We start from the raw sequence: 22303 nt of genomic DNA, 5'->3' as shown, positions 1-22303 counted from the left end.
AGAGTTAGAGTTAGATTTAGATTTAGAGTTAGATTTAGAGTTAGTTAGATTTAGAGTTAGATTTAGAGTTAGATTTAGAGTTAGATTTAGAGTTAGATTTAGAGTTAGATTTAGAGTTAGATTTAGAGTTAGATTTAGAGTTAGATTTAGAGTTAGATTTAGAGTTAGATTTAGAGATTTAGAGTTAGATTTAGAGTTAGATTTAGAGTAGATTTAGAGTAGATTTAGAGTTAGATTTAGAGAGTAGAGTTAGAGTTAGATTTAGAGTTAGATTTAGAGTTAGATTTAGAGTTAGATTTAGAGTTAGATTTAGAGTTAGATTTAGAGATTTAGAGTTAGAGTTAGATTTAGAGTTAGATTTAGAGTTAGATTTAGAGTTAGAGTAGATTTAGAGTTAGATTTAGAGTTAGAGGTAGATTTAGAGGTAGATTTAGAGGTAGAGTAGATTTAGAGTTAGATTTAGAGTTAGATTTAGAGTTAGATTTAGAGTTAGATTTAGAGTTAGAGGTAGATTTAGAGGTAGAGTAGATTTAGAGTCAGATTTAGAGGTAGAGTAGATTTAGATTTAGAGTTAGATTTAGAGTAGATTTAGAGTTAGAGTAGATTTAGAGTAGATTTAGAGTTAGAGTTAGATTTAGATTTAGAGTTAGAGTAAGAGTAGATTTAGATTTAGAGTTAGATTTAGAGTTAGATTTAGAGTTAATTTGAAATTTTTTTTTAAAAGGTTTGAAGGCACAACATATAGTCTCTATTAGGGCTGGGTATCATTAAGAAGTTGCAGATATGATACATATCTTTATACATAAGCCATGATGATCTTGATACGGTGCTCTTTCGATTCGGTATGATATATTTCAAATCAATTCAATACGATTCAATAAGAAATAAAGGCTAAATCATGGCTGTGATACTAAAAGTCTTTGTTAAACCACGTCTTGTGCAAAGTTTATATGAAACACAAACATTTTAATCCTCAAAACAGTGAAAATGTCAAATGTGTTGCATAAACAAGTTTCCTTTCACTGCAACAAAACTGTAGCGCTGTAACAAAATAATTCAGTAAAATATACCAAACAATACTCTTGGCTCTATATTGATACAGCAGTCTGCGATATCGATACTGTATCATCACATTAAACGACACGATATATTGATATTTTGATATTTTTGCACACCTAGTAACTCTCCAAACACATATATTTAACAAAGAAAGAAACAAACAAACAAAACTGTTAAAATCATTCAATTTTCTAAAAAAGATTTATCAAATTTACCATTTATCATTTACTAAACTACCACTACATGACATCACAAGTTGGAACAGAGCATTTTAAGATTGGGAGATGTAGACAGATTAATAATACAAGATTACTAAAACGTGTAAATGAAACAAAACACGACTCCAGGTCTGTTTTTTGTGAGGTAACAACATTCTAACACGCCTTAAAGCTCACAATAGTTCATTTTGAGGAGTATAGGACCTTTAAGGAGTGAAAATGACTCGAGCGGGAGACAGACGAGACGTGTGGAGGTGGCTTAAGTGAAATGGTGATTGGGGGAGAGAGAGCGCTGGTGTTGGGCGGTAACACTAGACCCTAAGGGAGCCACAAAAGCCCATTCAGACGCTATGGTGCAGTGCAGCAGTCACACGAGCCCTCGACTCCACTCGGGGAGAGAGCAAAACCACTATTAAGACCACAGCGGGGACAAATGTGCACGTTTTAAAAGAGAACAAGTGGAGAGGTTACGTCAGGTAAAGAACTGTGTAATAGAGCCAGACCGATGTGGAGTTATGGGGGCTGATGTTGATGCTGATGTTAAGTGCCTCGGAAACGCTGAAAACCATAAAGCAATCAAGCTAATTTGTCTTTTATTCACTGTACTTATCAGCCCCCACAGTGGAGAATTTTAAGTCTCATCCACTTTCGTCTCTGGTCGGGGTCTTTTATTGCTCTTTTTTATTAGTATTAAAGAAGACATACTGTGCCTGTGCCTGCTGTATAGTTATAATCTATGACACCCGTGGACATTTTAATTCGTCTCATATTACAATAAACACGGCCGCTGACTTCCTCCTGAGAAAACTATGGTGCCCAGTGGGAGCTGACAACGGCGTAAACATCACTACAAAAAGCCATGTAGCTGTTGGCACCTCCTGTGGATCGCATTTGTACCTAAATGACTACGCACTGTGTGTATCCTATGTGCTTATATCATATCATATTCTACAAGTAATTTTACACAAATTGTAAGAAAAAATGCTCCCTTTGGTTGGTATTTAGAGGAGGACTTATGTTTTACCTCAATACATAGGCCACGATACGATACATATCTCGATACAGTGAGCTTTCAATTCGATACGATATATTTCAAATCGATTTGATACGGTTCATTAAAAATTAAAGGCTAAATCATGGCTGTGATCCTGAAAGTCTTTGTCAAACCACTTCTTGTGCAAAGTTCAAATGAAACACAAACATTTTAATCATCAAAACAGTGAAAAAGTCAAATGTGTCGCATAAACAAGTTTTTCTTCCTCTAAACAAGTAGCAAAACTGTAGCTCTGTAACAAAATCATTTAGAAAAATATACCAAAAAATACTCTTTGTGATATATCGATACAGCAGTCCCTAATATCGATGCTGTATCATCATATTAAACAATACCATATATTGATATTTCAATATTTATGCACACCCCTACTTATGTTGTTGGTTTTATTTTGAGGCATACATCTTAACATTTTATTTTCAGTTAAATAATAATCCTACATGTATCTTACGCGTGTACTAGGGGTGTGCAAAATTACTGAAATATTGATATATCGTATTGTTTGATATGATGATAGTATCGATATTTTGGGCAGCTATTTACTGGCATACTAAATGATTTTGTTACACAGCTACAGTTTTGTTGCTTGTTCAGTGGAAGGAAACTTGTTTATGCAGCACATTTGACATTTTCATTGTTTTGATGATTAAAATGGGCATGTTTCATATGAATTTTTCACAAGAAGTGGTTTAACAAAGACTTTTAATATCACAACCATGACTTAAACATATTTTCTCAGAGTAGTCACGTGATGTTGCTGTGATGTGTCCGGTCAGCTGATTTATACAGGTTTTAGTGCTCACGGTAATATAAACGGGGATGAGGGGGCTTTTTTACTCTCACACACTTGGGATACTGTCCTGAGGAAATCGGACTGCAGATGGCGCTGTCGTCCTGCCTCCACCGGTAGAAAGACAGCGCCAAAACCTGTATAAATCAGCTGACCGAACACGTCACAGCAACATCATGTGACCACTCTGAGGAAGACGGCGAGTGAGCAGTCGAAACTGTCAGGCATGAAAAACAAACAAACTCTTGGTCTGAAAAAAGAACCTAAAAACATAAATTATCAAAAGGTCAAATGAACCTCATTGGACTATTTTTTATTGAACCACATTCGATTTGAAATATATCGTACTGAACAGTATAGAATCGAAAGCTCACTGTATCGAGGTATGTATGGTATCGTGTCCTATGCATCAAGGTATGTATCTTTTTGCCAACTTTTTAATGACACCCAGCCATAGTGTGTGCAGTGTGTATTATAAATTAAGAAAATAAAACAGGAGAACAAAGTAAGTACATCACAGTGGGCGTGTACTGGTAGCAGTGATCAAAACAATGACGTCTTGAATACAGGACAATAAAAGATTACCGGTGCTTAACCATGTGTGAATGAAACAAATCACTATTTAAGTTTTGTTTTTGTTTGCACATTGTAACGTGCCTTAACAGTCACATGTCATTTTTTTGTAATATATAAGCTCTTTATTTCTGTATTTCCGATACTAAAAACGTGCTATTATTGTTCCTTATTATATAAATTCTCCAGTTCAGTTGTATCCTGTAAGAGTTCTCAGTTTAATAAAGCCGTCGCTAGTCTGTCGTCTTGCTCTTCTAAATGATCACATGGACTCAAAACTGAAAATGCCAAAGGACAGAAATAAAATGTCATCTCACCAGTTGGACAGGGCCTGAAGAGCTGCGTTCATGTAGCACGTGTTCCCGATGTTTTTCAGACCGGTCAGTCCTGAAAAATATAAAGAAAACATAAAACAGTGTTAAAACAGGAAAGCAGCAATATCAATTCTGTAGAAATAGTTATAGAAAAATGCTCACTATAGTGCACTTTGCTTTGTTAGAGGGAATTATTTTCAGATTGCAGTTTAGATTATGGGCAGGAGATGTACACACTTCATAATTTAAATCATTAATTAAATACATTTATATTGTAATAGTTCTGTCCCAGTCCCACAGTAAGCAGCGGTGAGGGACATTCAACCAATTTGTCAAGAGATACGTAGTGTTTGTGTTTGTTATATAGTTAATCATTACACTTGTGGATCATTATGTTACATCTTAATGAAAGAAACATGTCTGCTGACGTTTGTGCTAGAAAAACCCAATGGGAGTTGACGTCACCGTAAACGTCATCACCACAAATTAGGGCTGCTCGATTATGGAAAAAATAATTATCACAATTATTTTGGTCAATATTGAAATCATGATTATTCAAATGATTATTTTTTAGTTATATGGTGCATTTATTCAGCATTTCTCTCTCTCTCAAAAACCTTAGAGCAGTTTTATGATGTATAAAACATAATATAAATAAAATATACTTTGAACATGAAATAAGACATAGAAAAACATAAATGTATCCAAAATAAACTATATATCCAGCTGTTCTACAATCTCTATATTAAAAAAACAAAATAAATATACTTATTTATATTTAAAAAATCCCAAAATGAACTTTATTAAGATTTTGATTCAACTCAGTTATATGAGTTCGGAAATCGTTTGACACACAAATCGTTTCGATACGGTTCAGTAAAAATAAGTCTAAATCATGGCTGTGATACTAAAAGTTTTTGTTAAAAACCATGTCTTATGCAAAGTTCATATGAAACACAGTCATTTTAATCATCAAAACAGTGAAAATGTCAAATGAGTTGCATAAACAAGTTTCCTTCCTCTGAACAAGCAACAAAACTGTAACGCTGTATAACAAAATAATTTAGTAAAATATACCAAAAAAATACTCGTGGAGATATATATTGATACAGCAGTCTGCGATATTGACACTGTATCATCACATTAAACAATACGATACATTGATATTTTGTATATCAGTAGTTTTATGGGTTTGGAAATAATTTGACACACAAATCGAAATCGAGATCAAAATTCAATTAATTGCACAGCCTTACAACAAAGTGCCGCACATCTGTCAGCATCTCCTATGAAGAGCTGCACATCACACTCGCAAGTAGTGGATTTTTAAGATTTGAACCAGAAATAAAATTAAATTAAATTGGAGAATGAAGTAAGTAAGTCACTCAGTGTGCTGAGATCTGGGCAGTAACGTTACGTCTTGAATACAGGAGAATAAAGATGACTCAAATATGCACGAATCACTCTGAAAACAATTTCGGTGGGTAAATGAGAAGGGGTTACAAGGTTAAAAGCTCTAAAAAGTACAAAAAGGTTTTAGCTGTAATACAGTGAGCACTTTGGTCTAGTCCATAACAGAAATGATCAGGTTCAGCATGTGTGCATTTGTCTTAGATTTCATGGCAAAGTACAAAGCAATCAATAAAGAATCTGGCTCTTGCCCAAGGTCTGGGAGCATGACGGCATCGCGGTCTGAAATTTACCCCTATTTGGTTTTGAATTGTTAATTGCTATGGCGACAGGGCTAATTCGTCATCACCCTGTAACCCGTGGATGTGTTTCATTTAGTTGAGTCAGAACGCAAGACAAAAACTGAAGTTACTTTTTATATAAAGACAAAGACGAACTCTAAATAAAAGGAAGTGCGCGAGGGACTAAAATAACTGGACAGCAGCAGGTGCCGGGTCCATCTCCACATGAGGTTTACTGCGACATATGGAGTCTGCCCGCTTCATCCTGAGCTCTGGTGTTTACAAACGGTTCAGTAGAATAGAGTTAATGAAGATACGCAGCCAAGTCTAGAACACAATATACTGTATCATTTAATTTGATGATACAGTATTGATATCGTGGGCTGCTGTACCAATATATCGCCAATAGTATTTTTAGGTATATTTTTACTAAATTATTTTGTGTAACACCTACAATTGGGTTGACATTTTCACTGTTTTGATGAGTAAAATTGGTGTGTTTCATATTAACTTTGCACAAACTTAGTCAACTCTAAGTATCACACCCATGATTTATAGGGCTGTAACAATAACAGAAATATCGTGATATCGTATCGTCAAAGTTCTCACAATAATATCGTGGACCATCACAATATATCGAATTACAAGTCTCTTTGCTTAAATTAAGAGTTATGGTGCAGCAATAGCTAAAAAAACAGAGGGAACTACATAGACCATGATCCTTTGCTCCATTTCAGTGTAGACGACAAGAAGAAATAACAGTTCTAAGCACTTTAAGAGGACAAAGTTGCATATTAATAGTTTTGTAAGCCTCCACAAAATATCGCAATAAATATCATACCGTGAAATTTATATCGTGAAAATATCGTACAGAGAGATATTGGATATTGTTACATCTCTAATCGTGAGCTTTCCTAAAATATCGCAATAAATATCGTATCGTGAGGTTCATACTGTGACAATATCGTATCGTGAGACTTGGACATTGTTACACCCCTGCTGTTTTAGCCTTTGTTTTTCATGGAACCGTATCGAATCAATTTGAAACGTATCGTATCAAACTGTATTGAATCAAAAGTGCACTGTATCGAAAAACATATCGGCAGCTTCTTAATGATACCCAGCCCTATTTGGGGGTATTGATACTTTGCAGTGACATCATGCTGGGGGTGTTCAACATGTATCTGTATCTGATGCAGTGTTCAGCTGTTACCATGGTGACAATGCACACATTAGCAAATACTGCCCAAAAACTCAAGAAAAAATACATTTTCAAGAGCCTGTGATAAATACATGTCACTGTTTTGATGTTTGATTTTCAACTAAAACGATGATGTAGTTCCGGCTATTTCTTTATGGTCAGACTGTGTTAAAATAAAGCTCATTTTGGTTTCAGACAGAGCAGTGCCTACATTTAGCATCACACTTCCAGAGAACGTTGATGACATCTGCTGCAAAATATCGACCGGCTTATAAACAGAGCAACGGCAGAAGTAACAGAAACGACAAATCCGCGGTTAGTGTTGTAACCAACGAGGCTGGTGCCAGTATTAATGTTCATTTCATGTTAACAAGGTCGAAAAAGAAAAACGTTTGTAGCCTGCAGCAACTAATGGCTCTTGTCTGGATATTTGTTACAATGCACTATGGGTAATGTAATAAACATCAAGATCTGATGGCGAGTTCACTGTTAGCAATTAAAACAACTGTTATTTAATAAACGCATGAGAGATACATTTATAATTATAATAATGCATTAGTCATATATAGTGCTCAGAGTCCATTTTGTGCATTATTCATTGGTGGTAAGATACTATCACAGCCACAACTGCTCTGGGGCAAACTGATGGACGCCAGGCTGCCAATCTGCGCCATCAGCCCCTCCGACCACCACCAAAACACACACGCACCACTTTCAAACTCGACAAAGTGAAGTGAACAACAACAGTTTTTACCGCTGGCGCCCGACCAGCAGTCTCTCGTTCAAGTACTAACCAGGCCCGGCCCCGCTGAGCTTCTAAGATCTGACGAGAGCAATAACATCTCCAAGGAGACAAAGTTAAGGTGCACTCTATCGTCCCCGTAGGGAAATTTGTCCTGCATTTAACCCATCCTTTGCTGCTGCTGCTGCTAGGGCAACATGTCAGGAAAAGTGTTGCTGCAATACAAACAATTTAAACTTGAGTTGGATAGTAAGGAATGGACTTTGTACTCAATAACAATTCTGACACCCTATATTTAGACAGAACATGAAATCATATCACTCTTTTAAATCCTATAAATAAGATCCTCCTCTGATCACTTACAAAGGTCTCCATAACCAGGCCCCTAACCGTCCCTCCCGCCGCCTCCGATCAGCCGAATCTAACCTTACCACTCAGCCTTTGCCATGGCTGCCCCCACCCTCTGGAACTCTCTCCCTCTTCACATCAGAAACTCAGACTCACTAAACACCTTCGAAAAACTGCACAAAACGCACCTTTTCCTCACAGCCCACAGCCCCGACACATGATTGCTCCTCTGTTACTGTCTGTCCTGTCCTCGTTTTAGTGTTACTTTATTGTGAAGCGTCTTTGTGATACCGTGAAAAGCTCTGTATAAAACTGACATATTATTATTATTATTAAATTACCATGTGGAGTTATATCTGTGTAGTCCCTCAGTCATTCAGGTAGGTCCATTGTGACCCAAGGACCACAGTGGGCCTATGTGTTGTTATTGATACTTCGCAGTGTCACCATGTTAGGGAGTGTTCTGCCTGTAGGGTGACATGATGACACATTTGCAAACACTGCCAAAAAGTTTTAAGATCATCTAAATCCATTTTATTATTTCACAGATTTTCAGGAGCCTGTGATCAAATACAGCTGTCCATGATCCTGTTTAGGAGTTTGATTTTCAACAAAAACGTGAGACTAACTGAAAAACTAATTTGTGACATGTCATGTTTAGGGGTGTGCAAAAATATTGAAATACCAATATATCGTATCGTTTAATGTGATGATACAGTATTCATATCATGGGCTACTGTATCGATATATCGCCAAGAGTATTTTTTGGCATGTTTTACAAAATTATTTTGTTACAGCACTAGTTTTGGTGCTTGTTTAATGGAAGGAAACTTATTGCTGTTTATGCAACACATTTTACATTTTCACAGTTTTTGAGGATTAAAATGGGCGTGTTTCATATTAATTTTTCACAAGAAGTGGTTCAACAAAGACTTTTAGTATCACAGCCATGATTTACACATTATTTTTTACTGAACTGTATCAAATCGATTTGAAAAATATCGGATCGAATCATATCGAATCGAAAGCTCACTGTATCGAGATATGTATCGTATCGTGGCCTATGTATGGAAGTATGCATCGTATCGGCAACTTCTTAATGATATCCAGCCCTAGTCATGTCATTAGAGGGGCTGGTTTAGTAGCACAAATCATCTAAACCTATTGTAGTTCCAGCTAAATCAGTTCTTTATGGTCAGATTATGTTAAAATAAAACTCAGATTAAAGTCTAATTTAAGTAACAGAGCTTCAGACAGAGCAGAGCCTACCATTATCATCACAGTCCCAGGGAATATTGATGATATCTGCTGCAAAGTATCAGTAAGGAAAGTTTAATTTCTGTCCTGTGAATGTGACGTTTCTAGTATCGACACCTGCTTTAGTTTCAATACTAGTTTCAGTACCGATTAGTATCTGATTTTCGATTTTTGACTTTCACAACCCTACAGCAGCGTTGATGGCAACCCAGAAACATGCACCGACCTCTCGTCCGCGGGTCCTCTTCCTCTTCTGTCTCCATGCCCAAGTCCTCAGTGCCACCGCTAGAGGGCACTCTCAGGGACGTCGGACTCACGGGGGATCTGCTGTGCTCCTGAACGCACACACACAAACACACAAACACGGGCTTTATCGAAGTTATCTTATCTAATGAGTAACCGTGACCTATGTGATAAACCCTATGGCCAGCGGAGTTTATTTTTGTCTCTTATGTAACTGTACCTGGGCAGCGCTGGGGGCAGAGGTCAGGGCTTTGCTGTTGCCGGTGGGCGAGTTTGGTCCGAGTTTTCGCTCCAAGAAGACTTCCTTGGCGCAGGCGTAGCACCAGACTCGGAGCGTGGTTAGGTTCACGGTCAAGTTGTGTCTCGTGTCCTGAAGAAAACACATTCATGGATTTAATATGGATTTTTGAAGAGAAGTACACAAACATTCATGTCAGCTGACAAAAGAATTTAATGATAAAACATGTGGAGGCACGCACACTGCAGCACGTGGTTTCCTGTTGGTTTTTACAACTGATAATAATAGTATTTTCATTTGGCAACCTCTCATAGATTAAAAAAAACACACTTACTTACACTTACTTTACTCATTTATTTACATATTTTTAGTGTTGGGACTGGCAATATTTGAACATTTCTAGCAACAATGTGTTTTTTTTTGTTCCAGACTAAATAAAATAGTCCAATATAAGCTATTTTCAGATTTATGTTATAATGTTGATTCAAAAACATACTTTGAGTTGTGTTTTGTTTCATTCACACCTGTTTCACGCACAAATCCTGCATATTTAGGTCAAGTTCTTCTCTCAAATTGAAAATACTGTGTCATGTGATAATACAGGAGGTGCTCCACTGTGTTTTTAAACTCCATACACCTTCTCTAGAATCATTTGGATGATTTTTTAGCTCAGGATTTGCCCATTTCTACCAAAAAAAAAAAAGGTAAATGGTAGCTGTTAAGTCGTATTTTGAGCTTTAGAGATGTAGACAGACTAATGACGCATGATAACTCAAACATGTGTGAACAAAACACAACTCCAGGAATGTTTTTGATGAGGCAACAACATTCTAACGTGGTTTAAGCTCACAAGAATCCATGTTGTATAATGTAAGACCTTTAAGCTATGGCATATGACATAAAAAGAATGTTCTCCAAAACCACATGACAGAGGATTGACTATAGGTATTAAAAAGAAAATCTTGTTAATTAAACTTGTATAACTGCTCAGCTCCATTAAGCCAATAATAACAATAATACACTTAAAACAAGACAAAAAAAAGAGCACATAACTAAATGTAAGTACTTTCTGATAGACTGTTCAGTGCTCTGGTTTGGTGACATTTTCTGCCCAGACCAAAAACGTGAGCAGACGATCAGACCAGCCGATGGTGCATTATTCATGAGGTGGCGTGAGTCTTTCCAGCAGCAGCAGAAGGCTTAAGGGACTCAGCCATAGACTTCTCATGTGAATCATTTAACAAGGAAAGTAGCAGGAACATTAAGACCGACCAGTGAAAGGATTTGTGGCGACGTTAGGCACGAGTATAAAAAAACGGGGCTGCAATTTCGGAAAATTTATAATATTTACTGCTTACGATTTCAACTATCGAAACGCTGGGGGTGTTCTACATATTCAGAAGTGGACACAATTATTGGTATCTCTCTGGCAATTAAAGAAAAATCAACAATCATCGCTGAAATAACCTGAAACTGATAAAAGCTGAAATTATGTATCTTGGTATAATTGATATTCTGAATTTAAGAAGATGGGAAGATTATAAAATGTTAAGAATTATGTTGTTGGCTAGTAAAAAAGCGATTACCAGGAGATGGCGAAGTGATCAGAGGCCTAAAATAGAACAGTGGTTTGATATAATATTTAGGATTTATAATATGGAAAAACTCACCGCCTCACTTAGATCGGAAGGTCATGAATTTAAGAAAATTTCGGAAAGGATGGTTACATTATATTAAACAACATAGAACTTTGTGCAGAACCTGTATGAGTGTCTGGATAACAAAGACTGAACTTACACCCCGGTTTAAAGCTACCATGTTTTGTTTTATTTTATTTTATTTATTAATTACCTGTTCTTAAATAAGTTACATAGAAATGAGAAATGTGGAAATGCCTAACTATGGACATTGGACATCCAGATTTGACTCGACAAGTGGTAAATTACTTTGATTGTCCTAATTATCATGTAAATCCACATTGTGAAAAGACAATAAAATACAAATGAAAAAAAAAAAAAAGAAACTGATAAAAGCAAAAATAAATTAAAATTTACAAAAAATTGTCCAACGGAAATCAAACATTGCTTTTCACCTGTGGTTCAACAGAATTATTAGAAAAAACTAAATAAGCAAACGGGCCTGGACAAAAATGATGGTACCCTTGACTTAATATTTTGTTGCACAACCTTTTGAGGCAAACTCTGCAAACAAACGATTTCTGTAACTGTCAGTGAGACTGAATGAATGGTCAACAGGTAAGTTTTTTTTATTTTTATTATTCTATTGAACAAAAATACAAAAACAGTGTCTGATTTCCATTGGTTATTTTTCAGTAAATTTTTATTTATTATTGCTTTTCTCAGTTTCAAGTTAGTTCAGTGACCATTGTTGATTTTTCTTTCATTACCAGAGGGGTCCCAACAATTTTATCCACATCTGTATCTCTACTGACAGAACGTTCAACATTCATCACGGTGACAAAACACACACGAGCAAAAATAGCCAAAAATGTTTTTAAGATAGTCTGAGAACTCAAGAAAAACAAAATGGATTTAAACAACACATTTTCAGGAGGCTATGATCGATACAAAAGTTCAAGGTCTTTTTATGATTTTCAACAAAAAGGGGTGAGAAATAGACTGAAAAAAAATGTTGGCTAATGCTGGATAGCTTTTGAGTACTTTTACTTTTACAGCCAAGTCAGCTCTTTCTGGTGAGATTGTGCAAAAATAAAGGTCAGATTTAGTTTAACTTGAGTAACCGAGCCTCAGGGAATGGTGTTGACATCAGCCACGTTGAAAAAGTAGAATTCTGTTTGTAGAGAGAAGACTGAAATCTGAACTGATAAACTAATAGAAAAGAGAAAGAAATAATAGAAAGAACATGTTTGTAGAGATCTAAATGAGAACTAAAAGACCAGCCAAGGATAGTCACCATAATTACTTCTTAACCTCTTACGATTGATTATCTTATGACGTAAATAGTTTGAATGATCTTGACATTTCCACAGTCAAAGAGTTACCGGGCAAATGATGGAACAGACTTGTGTGATGAAACGTAACGCTCTACGCAGACTTAACCTCCATAAACCTCAATGCCCGAATAAATCATGGCATTTATCATAATCATTCTGGACTTATAAGTTGCTTGTCAGGTTAGAAGAGCAAATATAGATTACAACGATAATGTGTGAAGCAATGTGTTATGAAGGAGGAAGCTGGACCTGTTTTAATGTTTACTTTAGTAGTGTTGTCACGATATTAAAATTTTAAAACCGAACTGTACTCAATACTCAGTACTTATCATCATCTTTATTCTGGACTCATGGTCCATTATTAAACATTACAAAACAATAAACATTTATATTTTTAAAAGACGACCACACCAGTGTCTCCACATGTTGGACTGATATCTTATTGCAGGGGTGTCAAACTCATTTTGGTCCAGGGGCCGTATCCAACCTACTTTGATCCCAAAGGGGCCGGATTAGAAAACTCAAGGCATATAAACCCCAAAAATAAATTCAAATATTTGTGCAGAGAAACACACATCTATTACAGAAATCTTTTTTAATTGATGAACTCTTTCTTTTACAAAATACTATAATATTATGAACAACCTGAAACTTTAAGAAAAATGCAATTTCAACACAATGTTTTAACATTAACTTGTATAAATAGGAATAAGTCAATTTTTCTTGGAAAATCCTGCACTCGGCTCCACTTTTCTCATTTTGGACATTTTGTTGATGAGGGTGTTACGGTCAACAGTCAAAACGATCGTCCTTTAAGAGCGTTTGGAAAGAGACAAGTCTTCATTTGTGCTGCTCTGGTGGGAGGGGCCACGTACAGAGACGCTGGAGATGCTGATATGCTCAGCACCGCAGAAAATTACCAATATTTTTATAGAAAATATAATTAAAATATTTTAGTAGAAAATCAGCCGAGGGCCAGATTAAAGGTCTTGGAGGGCCAGATCTGGCCCCTGGGCCGCATGTTTGACACCTGTGTCTTATTGCATTGAATCTCAAATTTGTGAGTGACATTATTATTTCATCGTCTGATTTGTTCAGTCTGCAGATAAAACTGTACATTAAAATTCTAAGTGCAGCTTGCAAAGTGTTCACTCGTGCAGTAACAAACATCTCAGTTGCACTCGTCCATCGTGGCCTCCTCAAAAGCACCGTAAAGTGTCATTGTTAAGCCACCTGCAGTCTTTGCAAACTGGCTTTTTATAATTAATCCAGAGGTGGGCTGTGTACAACGGTGTACAATATGATTTAACCAAGAACTTTTCATCTTTTGTACAAGAACGAAACTTACGCATAAGAGTATTTGACTGAGTATAGCTGATTTTGCTACCACAATAATAAAAAACACTCTTTATTTGACAACAGGATGTGATGTAGATTCCAAATATGTGTATGCTATATCCTCCTGAGACCTGGCTCATTCATTTGTGCCCTTTATAGTCAACATTGAGTTAACCAGTCGATCTTTTAAGTGTTTTGAGATAGACTCTTAATGGGGGATGAGGTTCCTCTGCATAAAAATGGCTGGAGGGATCGATATATCATATCATTCATTGTGATGATACAGTATCAATATCGTGGGCTGCTGTATCGATATATCCACAAGAGTATTTTTTGGTATATTTCACAAAATTATTTTGTTGCAGGGCTACAGTTTTGTTGCTTGTTTGGTGGAAGGAAACTTTTTAATGCAACACATTTGACATTTTCACTGTTTTGAGGATTAAAATGGATTAAAATGCTTGTGTCTCATATTAACTTTGCACAGTAAATGGTTTAACAAAAACTTTTAGTATCACAGCCATGATTTAGCCTTTTTTTTTTTTTAACCGTATCAAATCAATTTGAAATATATTGTATTGAATTGAAAGTGCACTGTATCGAGATATGTATCGTATTGTGGCCAATGTATTGAAGTATGTATCGTATCGGCAACTTCTTAGTGATACTAAGCCCTACTATCATGTCCTGGATAAGTTGTTTGTGGCTGCAATATGATAAAAAAAGATTACGAAACTAAAAGGAGTCTAAAAACTTTTTGAGGTGACTGTAGAAGCTTGTCAGAGATGTTGGTCATCAAAAAAGCTGTTTTTGTTAGGTTAACTTCACATAGCTTTAACACCAAAATGTCCCTGTCATACATGTTATAAACTTATAAATAGAAATAAAATGAACAAAATCTAAATGCTAAGGTGTTCATTTACCTCCTAAAAGAGAGAAAATTACAAAAAATATATACTGCAATATTTTTCTTCAGGTCCTAGGAGGATATGAACTGTAACTGAGTACCAGTATTAATCCGTAACACATTTTAATACAATAACTTCTATCTTTTCCTGTAAACAAATGATTGCTTCTTCTCATGGTAATCCTCTTTTGCTAACTAAGTAGGCCTATTAGCCATTTCTAAGTGTGAACAGAGCCTGAAATGCTTATCTGCTCCTGAATCCTCCGGAGATCTAATTAATCATGTTTCTTATTCTTGGAGGACGGTTTGAAAATGGCTTCCTTGAAAATAAACAACGGTGACTCCAGGGAGCTGCACTCAGATAACCCGGATATTACATTTTATGGTCTACCAATATCAACAAGTTTATATCCACTAAATCAATAGACAGTAAGGCATGTACTGGTAATTGGCAGGACTTTGGTATGAGTCTAAGCCAATTTCTTGTGATCATTTACAATAGAGTAATAGAGGATAGGCTCCAGCGTTCTCACAGTGATTCAAAACTTCAAACTTGACTTCATTACTGAGGAACAGACTTGAAACGCAATACTCCAAACACTCTTTCTTTAGACAACAGAGTGTGATTTTCAACATTAAATTGTAGTACCGTATTTTTCAGACCATAAGGTGCACTTAAAATTCTTAATTTTCTCAAAAATTGACAGTGCACCATATAATCCGGTGCGCCTTATGTATAAAATCTGGTTGTGTTTATTGACCTCGAACCAATTTTATGTGGTACACGGCGCTCAAATATCTGTCAAACTACGAAGTCGCACCACTTGAGGGATTGTTGGAGCATTACGGCTACTGTAGTAGGAGCCTCACAGAGTAAAGCCCAATTTAAGGTCCTTTAGTCCGATAGAAGTTGACCACATCAGTGCACAAGGAGCGAGCTGTTTTTTTCAGAGCTTACAGTTTATGCAAAATAGCCATGTGGTTTTCAGTTTTGTTTCTGTAAAACGTAAACAAATGTGCACAAAGCTGCATTAAACACCTTATTACTCAAAGCATATTTGCAGTCCTCCTTGTAGAAAATAAAAAATAAACTTAAATTGATCCACCCACATTCACATTAATCCACATTCACCAAGTCAGGGAGGCAACGCCGGGCGAATTATGCCACGATCTACCAAAGGATCGTGGACGCCTGGGTTAAGGGATCAGTTTAAAGTAGGGGTCTCCAACCTTTTTCCTCCTGTGAGCAACTTTTTGTAAAATGAAAATGCAAGAGAGCTACTCATTTTAGTGGTCGGCAGAAATTTTGTAAAGAGCCCTGGTAAGTCGAAAGATGAGGTACAGTTCAATGTCTATAAAATATAACCCTTTATCCAGTTACCAGTGCACAAAATTAAGGCATCAAAATTATACATTTACAAAGGAAATAGGCATTTAATCAATCAAATTTGAGTTATTCGTCACTATATGTATAATTTAGAAATCCCTTGGTGAGGTACTTGGATGGGGGTGGGGAGCTACTGTTGCCTTATAATCCGGTGTGCCTTATAGTCCGAAAAATATGGTACTTTCTTTTATATTACCATGTGACCATATATCTGTGTAAGCCCAGTCTTTCAGGTAGGATTCCATAGTGGTCCATGGGCGTATTCTAGTCTACGTGCTCTTATACTTGTTCTGATACACCTCAAGATCATTCTAAAGTTAGGAAAGGTTCATTTTGGTCTTTAGGTTGTGATTAATATCTGATTTTCGATACTTTTGGCCACCCTATCCGCAGCCGAACTTTCCCACAAATGCGTCTCAATACGTAGGACAAAGCGTTAATAATGCAGAGATTAGAGTACACGTTTTATATCGTCTTTCTTATTATTTACTATGACCTGAAGTGACTCATATCGGTCAAAGTGCACGCCTCGGTAAACACACGACTGCTCAAAGGCTTGTAAAGTGTAACCAAAGAACTAAGCCTGAATCCATGCACTTCCCAAAGCAAAGGGGTTTTAATAATGGATGAACCACTACTGAAACTGTACCAAATAGTGAGATGTAGGCAGACAGCAGTAGAAGCAGCCTGATTTTTAATAATGTACAGTTGAGCTTAAAAGCAAAAAGTAGTACACGTAGCTCTGGGCTTGAGATGAAAACGGTTAAAAATATAACAGCGCGCCTCAAGGGAACAGGGACGTCCTTAAGTGACACTGATTCGGTTTAGCTGGTAAATAGTAGATGCTAGTGTCTCAAAATGTTGTTAAAATTGTTATTGTTGTGCAATTAAACTCTTACTATTTAAACATTCTTATAAGTACTGTATTGGGGAACGAAATTATTAAGTTTTGATCTGAATGATAAGTGTTAAGGTTGTTTAAAATATTGAAAATCAGATACCAGACGTGGGACTAAGTTGTTATTTTGCAAGTCTCAAGTAAGTCTCAAGTCTTTGACCTCAAGTCCAAGTCAAGTCCCAAGCCAAAGACAGGCAAGTCCAAGTCTGGCCCAGAAGTACAAGACAAGTCCAAGTCGTCAAGTCATTTCAAGTCTTTAAACCAAAATACCAAATACAGCTTACATTTTTGCAATTTATATGAATTTTAAACCAAACTGTACTTAAAAAGTCATGGTATATTTATATAAAAGTTATAGAAATGCAAATTTTTCCTTTTTAAATGTCTTGACAAGATCTTAGTGTGAATCATCAAGGTTAGAATAGAAAGTCTTCAGAAGTCACAGGGCTCAATATTAAGTCAAGTCCCAAGTCACTGATCTTCAAGTCCAAGTCGAGTCCCAAGCTTTCGTCTATTTTATCAAATCAAGTCTCAAGTCCTAAAATTACTGACTCAAGTCTGACTCGAGTCCAAAGTCATGACTTGCAAGTCCCCAACTCTGTCAGATACTAATCGATACTAAAACTAGAATCTAAACTAGATATTCATTTGAGCAAGTATTAATAGTATAAAAGTCACATTATAAGGACAGAAATTAATCTTTCCTGAATCGTGAGCTGTATCGAGCAAGTATAAGAGCACATAGACTAGAATACGCCCATGCACCACCATAGATCCTACCTGAACCACTGAGGAATTACAGAGATATAAAACCACATGGGAATATAAAAGAAAGTACTATGATTTAATTTTTAAAATAAAAGTAAAGAATGCTTTTTATTATCATTTTGGTATCAGAATCGGCATTGAGTATCAAGTCTACTCCTTAGCATAGAAATAATATTTGAATTTTATATATTTTAATATGATGACAACACAAGCTCACACAGAGTTTCTCACCTGTGAGTGGACGGTGCTGTGGTCAGAGTGAGACTCTCCGCAGCCCACATACGAGCATCCGTTCTGGGGAAAAGGAAAAAGATGTAGATCATAATGTTACTGAAATTTCAAAGTTTTCAAAAATTCAATTCACAGGAGCAAACACATGAGAGAAGACTGAGATATGAACTGATAATCTAACACAGAACCGCCCCGATTTCAGAACATGTTTGTAAGGATCTGTGTGGTCAGCAGATTTGCTTCAAAATAAAACATTTTGTTGTTTGCAAAGAAAAATATGTTCCCTAAATAACTGCAGTTAGGCCTGTCACAATAAAAAAATGAAGTGAATAGAGACATGAAGTGAATTTACGCCCTGACACAAAAACCCCAAAACAGATGTAAACCACAAAAACATGTACAAGATAGTTACAAAATCATGAGTTGCAATAAAAACACAGCAGAATGAAACACTTTAGTAGTTAGTTTCCATCTGAAATGAGTCATAGAAGTTATTAAAATCAACCTTTTACAACTTCAGTCCAATCACATCACGAAAACATGAACAAGAAAAAGTACCAACTATAAAAAGTGACACAAAAAACAGTTCCATCTATCATATATTGAACGATAAGTCAGTGTCGTATTTATTGCGACAGGCCTGCAGTCTTTGTAATCTGCTGATCGACACTATTCAAATTGTGATTCAGTAAAGTATCGCGCACAAACAAGCCTCACCTCAAGACATGCCCAAAGATTTGGTCCTCCCACTTCACAGTCTTGACACTGGCCCTGGAATGAGGAAAGGAGAAAAGTCAGTCCATTTATACTAATGGTGCTTTGATTGAATATCAAACACGGCAAACAGAAGATTTTTCATTTCAGTTTCATTTGGACTCACGTGAGATTTCTGAATGAGTTCCTCTTTGGTGATCTCCCCCACGCAGTCGAGGTGGGGGCAGTCGGAGCTGGAGCCTGGAGGCATCACTCAACACTGGGCTGTGGAGAAAACAGACATGTTTGGATGTTAAAATCCCATAGTGTTGTTTCAAAATCTTGTATTCTTGGCACAACGAAACAGTCTTTTAAAAAAAATCTGGAAAACATTGCAGATCACGCCCAAAAAATCCTCTAAACAGTGTTTCAGATGCTGGCTTCCAAAACTGACGTCAGACCAATGAAAACTGCGCCTCCCAACCTCCAGAACCAAGCAGATTTAGTTATTTTACAAAAGCAAGTAGTTATTTTCTAAACTTCACTATAACTTGACATACACTACCAGTCAAAACTTTTAGAACACCACACTTTTTCCAGTTTTTTACCGTATACTGTTGACCAAAAAGTATTGTAAACTTTTGATTCATGAAAGTCTCCACCTTTGGCAGATATAACAGCTGAACACACTCGTGGCTCGTTCTTTTTTACAATAGAAATCAAATATTTTTCTGAAAGTTCTTCCCAAATCTGTTGCGGAAGTTCCCATAAATGTGTGGCACTTGTAGGTTGTTTGGCTTTTACTTTTCTGTCCAGTTCATCCCAAAACCAGCTCGATGGGATTTACGTCTGGAGACTGTGCTGGTCACTCCATGTTTTCAAGCTCACCATGGATTTTTTTTTAAATTCAGATTATACATATTGAAACATAAAGACATTATACAAAAAATATACATATACATACATTAAGACCCTCCCCCCATCCTAAAACACACAGTTCACTCAATCTGAATTATGATTTCTACATGTCAAATTCTTCACAATGTGCAAAAATGGGAACCAAATGTCTGTAAAATCCTCAAGTTTTCCTTTAGAAATGCTTCTCCAGTGCCAAATTGCTGGACAATCATTTAATCCACTGGTTTACTTTGGGCCTCTCCATTTCCTTCCATTTGAGAGCAATAACATGTTTGGTCAAGCTCACCATCTTGTTCTTTTTTTCCTGAGGTAGTTTTGGCAGAGCTTGGACTTGTGTTTTGTTATCTTTTATCTTTTTTTTTTTTTAACCTCTGGCTGTTCAGTTCTTATCTTTGTACCATTTCAAGCTCTTCTTTGGACTTGCACAACTTGAATTGCAATAAATAACTGGGAAAATTAGGGTGTTCTGAAACTTTTGACCGGCAGTATACATTTTTTTCTGTATGTACTATGGATTTTAAAAGCTTAATATTGGCCACAACAGCATAGACAAATATCGGATAGGGATGCACCGATTCAGCTCTTTTATTTCCAACAACAATATTAATACTTTTACTTTTACTTTAAGTATTTGCCTACCGATACCCTATATTAACCAATACTATTTCAAATAACCAGACAGCAGTTTTGAATGAATAAAAAATTTAAACATTATGAAACATTTCAGGCCAAAAAGAGTCTTTTTTCATACAAATAAAGGATATCGACTCATGGAACCAATACCCGATCCAACAAAAGTTTCAGTACCAGCGCTGATATCCAACAAAAGTACCGGTAAAAACAAAAACAAACAAAACAAACATATACTGATCATTCCTACAATACAATATATGTGTTTTTAAAAGAACAGCAGTTTCGTTTGGTGTACATTTCTAGTGCACAAACTTATTTTCCACTTCCATCTTCCAAGTCGTATAAGTAATAGTGATAAAATGCAAATGTTCAGAATTCAGACAAGGTCATCTGAGTCACCTGCATAAGAGCAGTTTTGTGTCGCCACAATGACTGACAACGTCCTTTTTTTATGATCTGTTACTCACTCACACACACGCAAACTCTGTCGACAACTCGCCTCCACCAGAACTACTTTAGCTATGACAAGAAGGAAGCGTTTCACGTCTAATTCAATATGAACAGGGCAGACGTTGAATTGGCTTTTTAAAGATGGCCTTAGTACTACAGAGGGGGACTTGGTACAATTAGATTTGCTCCGCGACAGGAATAAAGGAGATTAAGTTGCTATCTGATCAGCGGGGCAAAGAGGCAGAGGGCTCGCAATGACAAAAAGTAGTAGTGGCTTTAACTTCCTATAGAAACTGAGCTTGTTTGAGTCATGATCAGTTTACTAATACCCATGTGTGGTTGGGTTAGGCAATATGGCAAAAATCTATCACGCCTTTTCCCCAAATAAACACTATTTTCCTACAAAGTCTGACCTCTGCTCCAAATTACTTGCCTTTACCAGTGTTTCTATTAATAAAAGAGACTTCAGCGGCCCCCCCATAGTCAAATTTTTGCCCCCATAATCTAAAAATAAGATGAAAAAAATTGGTAGTATTGTCATAAACATAAAGAAGTAACTATATCTAATTTTTATCATTTTTTTGGACTAGTAGAGACTATTTTCAGGTACATAAATGTCCCTTATTACATGAAATAAAATTATTTATACATGGATCGCCTGTGCAACCATTGTCTCTGATTTACTGACAGATTTAGGACATTTCAACTCAAATTTCACGTCTCAAGTTATGTTGTTATACGACTATTCTGCTACTGCAGGTGTTCGTTTTTGGTGTGGACAATATTTTTAAACAAGAGGAGAGGAGTCATCTTATCAGAAGCAATATGTCCAGCATGTGACTACTACAACAAAGTCTGATAAGATACGGATTTAGTCATAGTGGAATTTATAAAATGCATTGCTGTGCAGACACTCCCGCTACATGCCGTTAGAAACATTTCCTTTATCCAATCACTAATATAATAAGAATAATATTATAACAAGGTGAAAGGTTCTGATCTTGTGAGCGTTAAGCCATGTTAGAATGTTGTTACGTCATGAAAAACACACCTCGAGCTGTGTTTTGTTTCATTCATTTCCTAAATCTGCAGGGTTTGTGTGTTAAACGTGTGTGAATGAAACTAAACACAACTCCAGGCATGTTTACGACAAGGAAATATTATAACATAGATCAGAAAATAGAGTAATTTGGGCCCTTTAACACAATCCATAGCCACAATCACAAAGACAAGGCAAGGCAAGTTTGTTTGTATAGCACAATTCGTACACAAAGTAATTCAAAGTGCTTTACAGAATAAGAAATATATTAAACCAAACCCAACAAACCACTTCAGGCCATGTGCACTGGCTATGAGGCTCTGTGTGCACAAAGAGAAC

General features: G+C 36.3%; 1 protein-coding gene across 4 annotated transcripts in view; it reads right to left on the bottom strand.

Annotated features, from left to right (window-relative positions):
* usp33 (ubiquitin specific peptidase 33) overlaps nucleotides 1-22303 on the bottom strand; it is a 73937-nt gene that overhangs the window by 49219 nt on the left and 2415 nt on the right. For all 4 annotated transcript variants that reach the window (XM_055151827.1, XM_055151829.1, XM_055151828.1 and 1 more), the window contains exons 2-7: nucleotides 19112-19209; nucleotides 18949-19002; nucleotides 18232-18294; nucleotides 9711-9860; nucleotides 9474-9582; nucleotides 4012-4081 (exon numbers count right to left, since the gene is read on the bottom strand). In XM_055151827.1, coding sequence (XP_055007802.1) covers nucleotides 4012-4081; nucleotides 9474-9582; nucleotides 9711-9860; nucleotides 18232-18294; nucleotides 18949-19002; nucleotides 19112-19195 — 530 coding nt within the window. In that variant the 5' untranslated portion in view covers nucleotides 19196-19209. The remainder of the gene's footprint in view (nucleotides 1-4011; nucleotides 4082-9473; nucleotides 9583-9710; nucleotides 9861-18231; nucleotides 18295-18948; nucleotides 19003-19111; nucleotides 19210-22303) is intronic.

This window comes from Boleophthalmus pectinirostris, unplaced genomic scaffold (assembly GCF_026225935.1).
Source record: "Boleophthalmus pectinirostris isolate CB_2022bp ecotype Guang Dong unplaced genomic scaffold, ASM2622593v1 HiC_scaffold_16, whole genome shotgun sequence".
Taxonomy (NCBI): Eukaryota; Metazoa; Chordata; class Actinopteri; order Gobiiformes; family Gobiidae; genus Boleophthalmus; species Boleophthalmus pectinirostris.
The sequence above is the reverse complement of the archived record's forward strand: the minus strand, read 5'-3'. Positions and strand labels throughout refer to the sequence as shown.